Source organism: Dendrobates tinctorius, unplaced genomic scaffold (assembly GCF_039654945.1).
Source record: "Dendrobates tinctorius isolate UK_male_01 unplaced genomic scaffold, ASM3965494v1 ptg000049l, whole genome shotgun sequence".
In the NCBI taxonomy this organism is placed as follows: Eukaryota; Metazoa; Chordata; class Amphibia; order Anura; family Dendrobatidae; genus Dendrobates; species Dendrobates tinctorius.
The window spans coordinates 3,976,589-3,990,580 of record NW_027361717.1 but is presented as its reverse complement, the minus strand read 5'-3'; the positions used below and the strand labels follow the sequence as shown (position 1 = coordinate 3,990,580).

General features: G+C 40.5%; 1 protein-coding gene across 3 annotated transcripts in view; it reads left to right on the top strand.

Annotated features, from left to right (window-relative positions):
• ACP1 (acid phosphatase 1) overlaps positions 1 to 13,678 on the top strand; it is a 46,478-nt gene extending 32,800 nt beyond the window's left edge. For 2 of the 3 annotated variants that reach the window (XM_073576444.1, XM_073576442.1), the window contains exon 6: positions 817 to 1,109. In XM_073576444.1, the coding sequence (XP_073432545.1) occupies positions 817 to 939 (123 nt within the window). In that variant the 3' untranslated portion in view covers positions 940 to 1,109. Of the gene's footprint in view, positions 1 to 816; positions 1,110 to 13,495 lie in introns of those variants that run through there. The other variant, XM_073576443.1, reaches the window with a different exon arrangement.
• The last annotated feature ends 314 nt before the right edge of the window (positions 13,679 to 13,992 follow it).

Here is a 13,992-nt window from a genome sequence, read left to right as displayed (position 1 = left end):
AAACTATAGTGTCAATTCCAAAATCTGGAATTCAGATCTGTTCAGCCTGTGGTCTAGAAGTGTGGGGTCTATATTTACTAAATAATCCATGATTTTTAGATATTACTGTATTTTTTATTATGTTACAGCTTAGAAGCAGGAGAGGACAGAGAAAGCTGTGATAGGGCTCAACCTGAGAATGAACAGGGGTAGACAGTGAATGCAGAGCAAATGACAGGCCAGCAGCTCTGTCAGTCATGTTGAGTATCTGCCCACTGCAGAGTCAGGAAGTAAGACAGAGCTTTCATGTCCTGACATGTTCACTCTTGAACAAACAATAGTCTCTACGGCATCAAGGGAGTCTGTGTGCTACAATATTGGTGAGTGTGTTTAAAGTTTGAGTAAACTTATATTAATAGTTTAATGCTTTTCTTATTAAGGGCCAATACACGCACAGCGCTATTCTGAGTGATCATCATTCAGAAAAATGCCCCTCATTCATTTCAATGGGGTTAACACATGCAGTGTTTTTTGAAACACAGAGTGAGTAAATCACTGCTTGCACTACTTTTTGATCTGCAATAAACGCATTTATCACTATTTATATAAAAAACTGCCATCGTTTTCACTAGCGATTAAAAAGACTAATGCAGATATAGTGAAAACTCGGTAGAAAAATGTGCCAAAACCGCAGCGTTTATCCGCAGACAGAAAAAGCTGTGTGTGCATTAGCCCTAATACTCACTTTATAGTAACAGTTATATCTCAAGTGTACTGTAAATCTTTATTTTTATTACCCATCTTCCTTACATAATATTAACTGTTTTTCTCACACAGCAATGGCTGCTACTTCTCAAAGAACCGCATTTTATAATATATGCTGTTGCAATCCTTTTGAAAAAACTGGACACACAACAAGAAAAAATCTTAGGCCGGTACAAGATTGGATGTTTCATATAAATCCATCAATCAATGCAGGCATGAAAATTTGTGACAGTTGTAGAAAGCAACTTGCAAAATAGAAAAATGCTCAGCAGGCAGGAAATTTCGAAGAACCTGTAACTTCCAACACAGAGGATTTTATCAATCCTGATTTAACAATAGAGTATTTGAATAAATCACTTTCTAACATTGAAGAATCACCCATTGCAAAAAAAAAAGAATCCATTATCCAGGTTATTGCCAAAAAAAATTAGAAAAAGTTACAAAAAAATTGACCCTTGAGCTGGCAGGTGAAACAGTAGAAGGTGAAGGAAAAAATGACACTGATTCAGAGATCATTCTCCAGCTTAAAGATAAATTTAAATCCACCCACAGCAGAAGTGAACAGTTCATGATACTGACTACACTACCGAAGAGTTGGACATGCAAAAGAATAGAAAATGAATTTAACGTTAGCAATAGAATGGCTAGAAAAGCCAAATCTCTAGTTGAACAAAAAGGTTTCATGTCTTGTCCTGATCCTAAACCAGGCAAAACATTAGATGAAGCTATAGTGGGTAAAGTGAAAGATTTTTACAATAGTGATGAAGTGAGCCGAATTATGCCTGGCAAGAAAGATTGTGTGTCTATAAAAGTGAACGGTAAGAAAACTGTCCAGAAGAGGCTGGTTCTTACCAATTTGAAAGAAACCTATGAACTTTTTAAAGAAAAAAATTCCACTTCTGCCAAAATAGGATTTTCAAAATTTGCTGACCTGCGACCGAAGAATTGTGTCCTGGCTGGTGGTAGTGGTACACACTCAGTATGCGTATGTACAACACACCAGAACATTAAGCTCATGATTGAAGGGGGTAAGCTGAAAGATATTCAGATTGGCGAGTCCAACCTTGGCGATTACAAAGTATGTCTGTCTCAAATATTGTGTCCAGAAAAGAGTTGGAGTTGTTATCTCAGTATTTGCAAAAAATGTCCTTCAGTATTGGCTCTCAAAGAAAAAATATTAAGTTATTTTGAAGAGGCTATGGTAGATAATATAACTTATAAACAGTGGATATCTGTTGACAGATGTACTTTTGACACGGTTTTTAAAAGTGCAGAACTTTTTGTAGAATGTTTTTATGAACAGCTGATAGTCCTTAAGAAACACTCATTTATAGCTCGCCAACAGTCTGACTACTACAATCACCTCAAAGAAAGCATCAAACAGAATGAGGCAGTAATAAGCTTAGACTTTTCAGAGAACTATTCCTTTGTTGTTCAGGATGAAGCACAGTCATTTCACTGGAACAATGAACAAGCAACTGTGCACCCTTTTGCGATCTATTACAATGAGAATGGAGAAATAAAGTACAAAAGTGTAGTTATGATATCTGAGTGCTTATGTCACGATTCAATAGCTGTTCATTTATTCCAAAAAAAATTGATTTCAGTGATAAAAACAGACATCCTACCAAGTTTGAGCAAGGTCTACTACTTCTCGGATGGCTCTTCTGCACAGTATAAAAACAGGAAAAACTTTATAAATGTATGCCATCACAAGAAAGACTTTGGAGTGGAAGCTGAATGGCACTTTTTTGCCACTGCTCATGGCAAAGGTGTATATGATGGTTTAGGAGGCACCGTGAAACGCCTTACAGCCCGGGCTAGCCTCCAGAGGCCATATTCAGACCAAATCTTAACACTCATGCAACTTTTCAAATGGAGTGAGAAAAATATTCTTAACATCCAGTTCATGTACTGTACAAACAAGGACTACAAAGAGGAGGAGAGTTTTGTTAAAGCATCGGTTACAGGAAGCAGAACGCATCAAAGGGACTCAGCAATACCACACTGTCATTCCATGTAGTGAAACAGAAATAAAAACAAGGATTTTTTCATTCAGCAAAGACAGTGAAGTGCATGAAGTGGTAGAAGGCGGCACAAGATTTGCAATGGATGACATAACTGGTTATGTGACCTGTGAATATGATCGGCACTGGTGGCTGGGCTACTGTACTCCAAAAATTGTGAAAATGAAGAAGTAGAAGTGACTTTTTTGCATCCTTCTGGCCCAGCGCCATCCTTTGTGTACCCAAGAAAACCAGACATTTTAAAAGTTAACAAAAATCAGATATTAACTCAGGTGGAGCCCAACACCATGACCGGCCGCACATACTCTTTGACACAAAAGGAAATGGCCATTGCTAGTAAGCGCTTATGGACCAGATTACATTTCACCCACTAGAAGGGTCAAATTGATGCTAAAAGGCCAGTTTAAAAATGTACTATTAATTGTTTGATTAGTTCATATTTTATAGAACGAGGATTTAACTACTGTACTATTCTTCTTAAACACTTCATAAATGACATGTTTAGTGATGAATTGTTACATGTATAAAAGGTGGTAAAAATATTGGTTCTTTTAATCTTGTTTTTAACATATACGAGGGGAGATCCAAAAGTAATGATAATCAATAATAAACACAATGAATACAGTAAAAAAAAAAAAAAAAAAATTATTTTTCTACAGTCTCCTAACAAGTCTATACATTTAGTCCATCTCTTTTCTAAACTTAGAATTCCCTTCGAAAAAAATTCTTGATCTTGACCCTCAAAAAACTCCCCAACAGTGGTTATCACGTCGCTATTGTCGGCAAATTTCTTGCCCCGGAGGTGTTCCTTGAGCCGAGGAAAGAGAAAGAAGTCACTGGGGGCTAGATCTGGCGAATAGGGGGGGTGTTCCACCAGTTCAAAACCCGCTTCTTGAATGGTAGCCATGGCAACTGCAGCTTTGTGAGCCGGTGCGTTATCTTGGTGAAACAGCACTCCAGTCCGCAGTTTGCCGCGCCTTTTCTCCTTGATAGTCTCCCGCAATCTTCTTATTTGTTCTGCGTAGTAGGAGCCCGTAATAGTGGCTCATTTCTCCAAATAGTCCACCATAATAATTCCTTCAGCATCCCAAAAAACGGACGCCATAACCTTCCCTGCTGAGCTTGACACTTTGAATTTCTTCGGCGTCGGTTCGTCGGCTCGTTTCCATGTCATCGATTGTTGTTTAGTTTCGGGATCAAAGTGGTGGATCCAGGTCTCATCGATGGTCAAAAAAGTGACAAAAAATTCTCCTTGTCTGCTTGGAACTTTTCGAGATTTGCTATTGAAATGTCAACTCGTTTCTTCTTTTGCTCGTCGGTGAACATTTTTGGCACCCAACGTGCAGAGACCTTTCTCATATGCAATTCTTTTGCAAGGATTCTTTGAATACTGCCATATGAGATCCCTGTGACCTCAGCTACATGCCTGATAGTCACTCTTCGATCTGCCAACACAACTTCTTCAACTTTTTTCACGTTTTCTTCATTGAGGGACGTGGATGGGCGTCCTTCGCGATGTTCATCTTCCGTCGATGTTCTTCGCAGCTAATTCCTTGGCCCAGCGTGCAACTGTGGAATATGGAGGAGAAGAGTCCCCCAATGTTTCCACCAAGTCGCTGTGTATGTCTTTGGTAGACATTTTTTTCAAGCAGAGGTATTTGATGACAGCTCTGAGCTTGTTTTTTTTCCATTTTGATGTTCACTCCTTGGCAGTTCATATTCAAATGAATGTAGCTCCCGGGAATCGTGGCCTATTTAAGTGATATTTTTTTCCTGGACTAGTGGGTACCTAAGAGAGAAGAAAACATTTTATTTTAATTTCTGTGTGCAATAGAAATAACCGATTATCATTACTTTTGGATCGCCCCTCGTAATTAGGATGAGACGACTTAGAAAATCACACTTGAGGATATGATCACCTTTTTTCTTTTGGTTTGTTCAGTGTATTCATGTTGAAAATGCTGAGCAAGTTGTGTTATGATGATTAAGATGGATTTATTCTGGCACTTCGGGATTTGTTTTTAGTGCTTCTTTATTGTTACATATAAATGTTGAGTTCAATACGTTGTAATGTGAAAAGAAAAAAGGAATAAACTCACAAACATAAAATCAGATGATTCAAGGCTTAAGAACAAAAATACAAATTTGATAGGTCCCAAGTTGAATCCCTGTACAAATATAAACAAGAACACAAGTATCGCACATGTATTTTTTTCACCATTTTAAAACATACGTTTTTTTTCACAACTGCGCATCAAAATTATGAATTTGATTTCTCAAAAACAAAATGTAAAGAAACATAGTCTTGTGACATATCAAATGAAAGCCTTTACCGTTCTGAGAAAATTGATGTCTCTCCCACCTTTGTATCTTAATTCTAGCCCAAGATATCATAAAAAATGTAAAGCCATACCAGGCCAAAATTCGCTCTTTTTCACAACTTTAGAAGTCTGTAAAAAATTAACTGATGAAGAAAAAAATTCAAAACTTTTAATTTGTAATTAACTAAAGTTGTACTTCATAAAAACAAAAAATAAAAAAAATCTAAAGACATCAGGTAAAAAAATATTCATTTTTGGATCACTTGATATGGAATGACCCAACTGAGACCAAGCTTTCTGACACCGTGCAGCACATTTCTCTCTAGAATCCCTTGATAGTCTTGTGATTTCATTGTACCCTGCACAGATTCTAGACACCCTGTGCTAGATGCAGCAAAGCAGCCCCAGAACAGAGCCTCCTCCATGTTTCACAGTAGGGACAGTGTTCTTTTCTTGATAGGCATCATTTTTCCATCTGTGAGCATAGAGCTGGTGTGCCTTGCCAAAAAGTTCCATTTTTGTCTCATCTATCCATAGGATATTCTCCTAAAAGCTTTTTGGCTTGTCAATAAGTAGTTTGGCGAATTCCAGTCTGGCTTCTTTTTTATTTTTTCTCCAACAATGGTGTCCTCCTTGGTCATGTCCCATGAAGTCCAGTTTGGCTCATACAACGATGGATGGTGCGATCTGACACTGATGTTCCTTGAGCTTGAAGTTCACCTTTAATCTGTTTAGAAGTTTTTCTGTGCTCTTTTGTTACCATTCGTATTATCCATCTCTTTGATTTGTCATCAGTTTTCCTCCTGCGGCCACATCCTGGGAGGTTGGCTACAGTCCCATGTATCTTAAATTTCTAAATATGTGCAACTGTAGTCACAGGAACATCAAGCTGCTTGGAGATGGTCTTATAACTTTTACCTTTAACATGTTTGTCTATAATTTTCTTTCTAATCTCCTGATACAACTCTTTCCTTCGCTTCCTCTGGTCCATGTTGAGTGTGATACTCACTGTGCTGCTTGGTGACATGGTGTGTATCTGTAGCTCTCTATACAGGCCACTCACTGATTCCAAGATTGTAGACACCTGTGATGCTATTTAGTGGACACACCTTGATTTAACATGTCCCTTTTGTCACATTATTTTCGGGGGTACCATCATTTCTGTCCAGGCCTATTTCATGAGGTTTTTTTTTTTTTTATATAATTTTTTTTTTTTTTTTAATTCTGTGGAAGCATAGTTGAAAAGCAATGTCTGCATTTCATTTGTTCGTTTCCATAGATTTTTCTTAGATTTATTTACTGTGGGTTTTCCTGTCATTAAACGAGGGGTACCAATAATTCTATAATTCTACCCAAGTGTGTGTGTGTGTGTGTGTGTGTATATGTGTATGCATATATAATATATATATATCCAGTCTACAGCAATTATTTCATAACGGGACCAGTTCAATATGATAAAGCCGGTGAAAGGTCTTCTTTACAGCAGATCTGTCACCTGATTTCAGAAAACAATGTGCATGCGTTATCAAATACCATTTGAGGCTGGTTTATTTACTTTGAAAATCCATGCAGAATGAGTGTATAATCCTTAATAATCAGTTTCCGAACCCCCCCCCCCCCCCCCCCGTCCTCAAGGCCAACTAGCACATCATATTCTCAGGATTCCCAAGTATTACACAAGTGGTAGAACCAGTTTCTGAAGCTTTTAAGGGGTTTTTCCCACTAACAAAAGTTCACTTTAATAGATTTTGGAATAATAACTTCCAAAATTGGATGCGCTAAATTAAAATGTGGTCGCTTGCCACCTGTGAACATTTCCTGTACCTTCACCATATAGAGTATTGCTACTTCTCGTTCACTGTATGTGAAATAAAATTGCTGCTAGAAATTCATCAAGAGTGTGCGGTGATTATATATATTACTGGTCTACGGGGATTCTCATACCACTTCACCGGCACCTCGGAACTCCCCACACAGTGCTCACCATTCTACATTGCAGACCATATCTGGGCAAGGGAGAACATAAGAGTATACAGACATTATATCAGATTCCTTGGGATAGATTCATGGACTTCAGTGCGCTGCTAGGCAAATTCACTAATCCAGGTTGTGAGAAAGATTAACTGTTTATTTCCCAACGCGTTTCAAAGTGTATACCACTTCATCAGGGGATGACATATGTCATCCCCTGATGAAGTGGTATACACTTTGAAACGCGTTGGGAAATAAACAGTTAATCTTTCTCACAACCTGGATTAGTGAATTTGTCTAGCAGCGCACTGAAGTCCATGAATCTATCCCAAGGAATCTGAAGTTTTATGTCACAGAGCTGACCTTTGGACGTGCAGCAAGCTGACTACGATCTTACATGCCTGAACCTCTCCTGAAAAGGGTGAGTAGATTCTAATTTATTCTTCTAACAATAACCCGGATAAGACCCTATTGCGCTTTTTGTCCCTTTAGTTTGATTGTATACAGACACTATAGCATAGGATCACAGTTGATTCTTTTTGTGAGCTAAAGCATTTTACTGCCTTTTTTTTTTTTTAAACAAAGTTTTACTTCAAAGGAAGAATCATTTGCAATCCCCTGCAGTAATGTCTGTATACTACCCCCCCCCCCCCCCACCCACCTAGGAACCATATCTCTGCACAGTCATAATTAGCCATTACACAGCAGGGGTGCATTTATAGGATTATGTGAGCACGTTCGGAAATTTATGCAGCAATTCCGCAACACCCTGCTGCGGGAAATACGCATGCGGAATTCCTGTGAAATACTAGCGTTTAGCAAGCGTAATTGGCTTGCAGAATGCTAGTGTTTTCCAAGCGATCTGTATCATTGCTTGGAAAACTGGCAGGTTGGTCACACTTGTCAAACATAGTGTTTGTCAAGTGTGACTAACTTTTTACTATTGATGCTGCTTATGCAGCATCAATAGTAAAAAGATATAATGTTAAAAATAATTTAAAAAATGGTTATATTCTCACCTTCCGGCGGCCCCTGCAGCCTTCCCGGTCCTCGCGATGCTCCCGGCAACTCCCGTTCCCAGCGATGCTTTGCGACAATGACCCCCAGATGACGTAGCATCACACAAGACTGCTAAGTCATCACAGGTCATTGTCGCAAGGCATCACTGGGAACGGGAGTTGTTGGGAGCATCGGTAAGGTCCGGGAAGGCTGCATGGGCCACCGGAAGGTGAGAATATCGTGATTTTTTTTAATTTTAATTCTTTTTTTAACAGGGATATGGTACCCAGGGTCTAGAGGACAGTCTCCTCTCCTCCAGACCCTGGGTACCATCCGCACATTTTCCACTTACTTTGCGCATGGTGGGCGTAGCCACATGCGAAAAGTAAGTGGATCAGTGCATTCCTATGTGTGCGGAATCCCCGGCAGTCCCTGGCAGATCCTTAATTTTACTCTCCACATAAAGTAGATCCAATTCGGAAACGATCTCTGAGCACTCTAGGACTATAAAGCCATAGAGAGCACTCCCTTGAAGGGTCCATTTTTAGGGCTCGAAAACCATCATAGACCATAGAACCTGCAGTACAGTCCTGGTGTTTGACACCCTTGTAATTGTTCCAGAAAATGAAGTATTTGCCCCAGGAAATTATTTCAATTACACATGTTTTGTTATACTCATTTTATTTCCTTTGTGTGTATTGGACCAGCACAAAAAAAAAAAGGTAAAGTGGATATAATTTCACACAAAACCCCAAAAATGGGCCAGAAAAAGTTGTTGGCACGTTTTTGATGCTCGTGTATACTCGCCTGTGGCAAGTAACAGGTGTGGGCAATATGAAAAGCACACCAGAAAACAGATATAAAGAGAAGTTGACTTAATATTTGCATTGTGTCTGTGTCTCACACTAAGCATGGCGAACAGAAGGAGAAAACCCTCTTGAGGACTTGAGAACTAAAATTGTTGAACAATATCAACAAACTAAAGGTTACAAGTCCATCTCCAGAGATCTTCATGTTCCTTTATCCATGGAGTGCAGCATAGTCAGCTAATCTCCCTGGACAGCAGAGAAAAATTGATGACAAGTTGTAACGCAGGATAGGCTGGATGGTGGATAAGCAGTCCCAATCAAGTTCCAAAGAAATTCAAGCTGTCCTGCAGACTCTGGGTGCGTCAGTGTCCGTGTGAACTATCCTTCGACATTTTGAATGAAATTAATCTCTTGGCGAGAGGACCCCACTGGTGACACAGACCTAAAATACCTAGAGTGCCGCTTGACAAAATCCTTCTGGGAAAGCGTCTTGTGGACAGATGAGACAAAGATAGATCTTTTAGGGAAAGGACATTATACTACTGTTTACCGTAAACGTAATGAAGCCTACAAAAAAAAAGAACAGTACGTACATTCAAATATGGTGGTGGTCCATAGATGTGTTTTTGCTGACTCTGTGTCACATCGGAGCAAGGAAACGCCGGGTGTTAACTAGGGATAGAAGATGAAGGGTGCCTGGGCAATGGTAAAAGGGGAGAAGGGACACCCCCCAAACACTCACCTGAGACTGCACCCTGTGCTTTCAGATGGGTAATTCCCCCCCATCCGCTGTAACATACTTAAGCCCTGACCTAGCACTTACTAGGGAGTAGGGCAGCAAGACACTAGTGTCACTACTAAGGTATGGAAGCACAGGGAAGTAAGCGGAGAAATCAAACAACAAATGGAACTCCACCGCTTAAACAGGAACAACTTCTCCAGGGACTGGAAACCTACAACCAGTATAGGAGAGAGCTAGGAGTGACAGTAAGTTGCAGCAGCTGTGATTAGCGCAATGTGGAATCCCATCAGGATCAAAAGGGAACTCTTAACCCCTTCCGCACCAAGTGAAAATCAATCTGCATTATTCGCGTTAAATGCAGACTTTTTTATTTACGTAAGCTCAACATAATAGACTCCATTATTAGTTTGTATAGATTTTGCTGGAAACAGAAGTTGTATTCCAAGTAAACCTATTCTATGATGTAGAAAGAGGAGATATCCATTAATAAAGTACAATAAATGTCATAATGAAATATGGGTAAGCATGCAGTTAAGCGGACCACAAGTATCAAAAGGAAAGAGGAGATGTATGAAATACGAGTATATAATAATGGTATTATATGGAGTAAAAATCCAACAGGACAAATTATCTAATTTTTTTTTTTTTTTTTTTCTTAATGACCTCCTATAGGGAAAATTACAGGACACAACCAAGAAATTTAGAAGTGATAGGAACAGATTTACCTTTTCAGGGTGCTTATCAATGGGTGATCTGTGAAAATGTATACAATGAAGTGTAAAGTATAATAGAGAAGTTGTCTAAAACAAAATATGAATAACCAGACCAAAAAGGAATAACCAAAACTATTACCTCTCCTGGAGCATCATCGGCTGATGAAAAAGATACACACCCCCAGGTGGGAGCAAAAAGCCCTCCATAATCTAGATACAAACTGGGTACCCCAATCTGAAGCCACATCAGAGGGAACCCCATGAAGCTTCAGGATCTCGCTAATAAGCACTTGAGCAAGGTTTTGACATTCGGAAGAACCGATGTGAAGTGTGCCATCTTGCTAAACCTGTCCATCACCACTAAGATCAGTCTTTCCAGCAAATGGAGGCAGGTCGGTAATATAATCCATAGACAGATGTGTTCATGGTCTATCAGGAATAACTAATGGTAGGAGAGACCTGGACGGACGAGTATGCGGGGTCCTAGAACGCGCACAAATATTGCAGGTAGACACAAATCATCAAAATCCTGATATAACCATTGCCACCAAAACAGACATATTGATCTGGCGATTCTGAACGCGGCCATACCAAATATGTGTTTATTTCATTTTTTATTATTGTTTTATTATAAATGGGGCGAAAGGGGGGTGATTTGATCTTTTTATATTTTTTAAGATTGTTAAAAGCATTTTTTTTTTTTACTTTTTGCATGCTTCATTAGTCTCCATGGGAGACAAGAAGCTGGACTACTTTGATCGGCACGATGATCAGATTGCCTGTATGTAGCAGAAATGCTCACTTGGTCTGAGCGCCGGCCACTGGGCGGCGTTCATAGAAATTCAGCTATGACAACCATAGAGGTCTGCTGGAGACCTCTGGTTGTCATGCCAACCCATGGGTGACCCACGGGGTCATCAATGGGCAGGATTTCCTGCACACGTCTGGAAAGCGCGAGTTAAATGGCGCTGTCAGAGATTGACAGCGGCATTTAACTAGTTAACAGCCACAGCTGGATCTCTATTCCACCCGCGACTGTTAGAGGTACATGTCAGCTGTTCAAAACAGCTGACGTGCTGGGAAAGATGTGGGCTTAGTACCGGAGCCCACATCAAAGAAAGGGATTCAGACGTGAGCGTACTACTACGTCCAATGTCGAAAAGGGGTAAATAGTGTCACAAAGCAAAAGACTATGAGCCAATAGGAATTTAATGGGCGTGAATAAAAATGTGAAACTTCCCTGCCTGTCCATGTTACCTTATCACCATTTACAAAAAAGTTCCAAGACAAGATGGATAACACTTATTCAAAATGGATTCTGTTCTCTCACATTGTCCAATTTGCCTTTTTTTTTCTTCCAGTTTTCTGTAAGAAATAATTAATTTTTTTGGAACAATTTTAAGGGTGCCAACACTTTAGGCCATGACTGTATGCGGAAAGAGCTGGACACCTACATGATTCACCTACAGTAGGTCTTATGACCTCTCATGCTTATTCTGTAAGCATTAATATGGGGTTGGTGTCTTCCCCTTACATTTGAAGTTTGCCTATGCATTCAGAATAGCATTTGCAAGGTCAGTGGTTTTGGATCGGGTTGAGTGCTCAGTGCTGCCTGTCATGTTCTTCTACACCAAATTCGCCTAACCATTCCTTCATGTACTTTGCTTTCTGTATGGGGAACAGAAGGATCTGCCCCCAACTGTTCCCACAAAGTTGGAAGTTACAAATGTCCAGTATGTTAAAGCATTAAGATTTCCTTTCACTAGAACTATGTCAATGCCAGAATGTCCTCTCCATAACATTATCTCTCATCCACCAAACGCTACATTTGGCACAATACAGTCAGGCAGCTAGCATTCTCCCGGCATTTGCCAAACCCAGAGTCGTCCATCAGATGCCAGATAGAGAAGTGTGATTAGTCGCTGCACAGATCCCATTTCCACTGCTCCAGAGCCAAGTGGTGGCTGCTTTACACCACTCCCTCTGACACTTGGCATTGTGCTTGGTGATGTAAGGCTTTAATGCAGCTGCTTGGGCATGACATGCCATGAAGTTTCCAGTGGATACATATTTTACCTGATATTAATTCCTGAGGAGGTTTGGACTCTGCAGTTATGGAGTCAGCAGAGCATTGGCTACTTTTATTCATCCTGTGATCCAGCTCTGTAACTTTACCTGGTCTTCACTTCGGAAACTTTTGGGAGCCAGAGCAACTCTGCCACACTTCTCAATGATGCCATTCCCAGATGATGGGGAAATAATTATTTCACAAATTGACTTGTTACACAGGTGGCAGGACCGGACTCTTTAGAGCAAGCCTTTCTCTCACACAGGGCAGACGGCATGGCGAGGGGTCGGATGTTATACAGCTGTGGTATTGGGACCGAATGAAGACCTGAATTCTATGATTATGATGTGCCCAGTACTTCTGTATATAGTGTAGGTTGTGATTAAACAACTGCTTCAAAGTGAATCATCTACCAAGATGTATCGTGATTTGAAAATCGCTTTAGGATATTTGCACATGATTTATTTAAAGGGAACCTGTCACCAGTTAGGAGACATAGCAACTAAAAATATCACCTTATTCAGCGTCTGCTATGCATTCTCTAAATCCTTATATATCCCCCTGACTCCCCTTGTATACTCCGAAAAACTTTAAATTATCCCGCGCTGTATGGTAATCTTCTCAGTCCGGTCCGATGGACGTGGTTTCGGGCCTCTGCATCCCTCCCCCCGACTTCTGCTCGCTGTCCTCCTGACGTGGATAACGATCCTCATTGCCATGCGACATATCGCGCCTGCGTAGTATGTTTTGCCCACCTGCGGGCAAAGTCGAGAAACAAATGGGCATGCACTGGCAAACATAGTTCCGGTACATGAGCCGGAAGGACATATGTCGGCGCATGACACGCTTAAACCAGGTTGTATCGTGATTTGAAAATCGCTTTAGGATATGTGCGCATGATTCTTTAAAGGGAGCCTGTCACCAGTTTTCTGACATCTGCCTGGAAAAGACGTCGCGTGCTCGTACCCCAATACAGAGTTTTGCTCAGTTTCATGCAGACGATTGCCGGTGACAGCATTCTGTACGAGTCGGGAGCGATGGATCTTATCTCTAGTAAATAGGTTTCCATGCATAACTGACTTTTCTATTTTCCATTTACAGGGCAGCGATGAAGATTTTGAGACCGTCTACCAGCAATGTGTTAGATGCTGTAAATCCTTTTTGGAAAAGTGCTCCTAGTATTACACAAGTGATGACGTTAACACCGTGTGTCATGGCTGGATCTGTTGTGTTATCACAGGACATTAATCTTTGTGTGATTTAATAAAATATATAGCACTTGTCCGCATCATACTCTCTATTGGGAGGTGGGAGAGCGGTCTGTGAGATTGTAGATCGCTGATCCTGTTAACATTCTGGTGACTGCGTTCCAAATCCTCGGATGTGAAGCAATATGCATTACACGAGACCGGAAACTGTCATCAGTAGGTGGGCGCTCTGCGTTCCTCGACACCGGAGGTGGCTCTGGCGTGGGTTCCAACCACTGACAGCGTGGTGGCTTTTTTTTTTTTTTTTTTTTTTACCCCGTCACGTTCCGAGAGTATGGCAGCTGTATGATGGAGAGAGACCATTCACTATGGGCTGGAGAATAGGGGGCA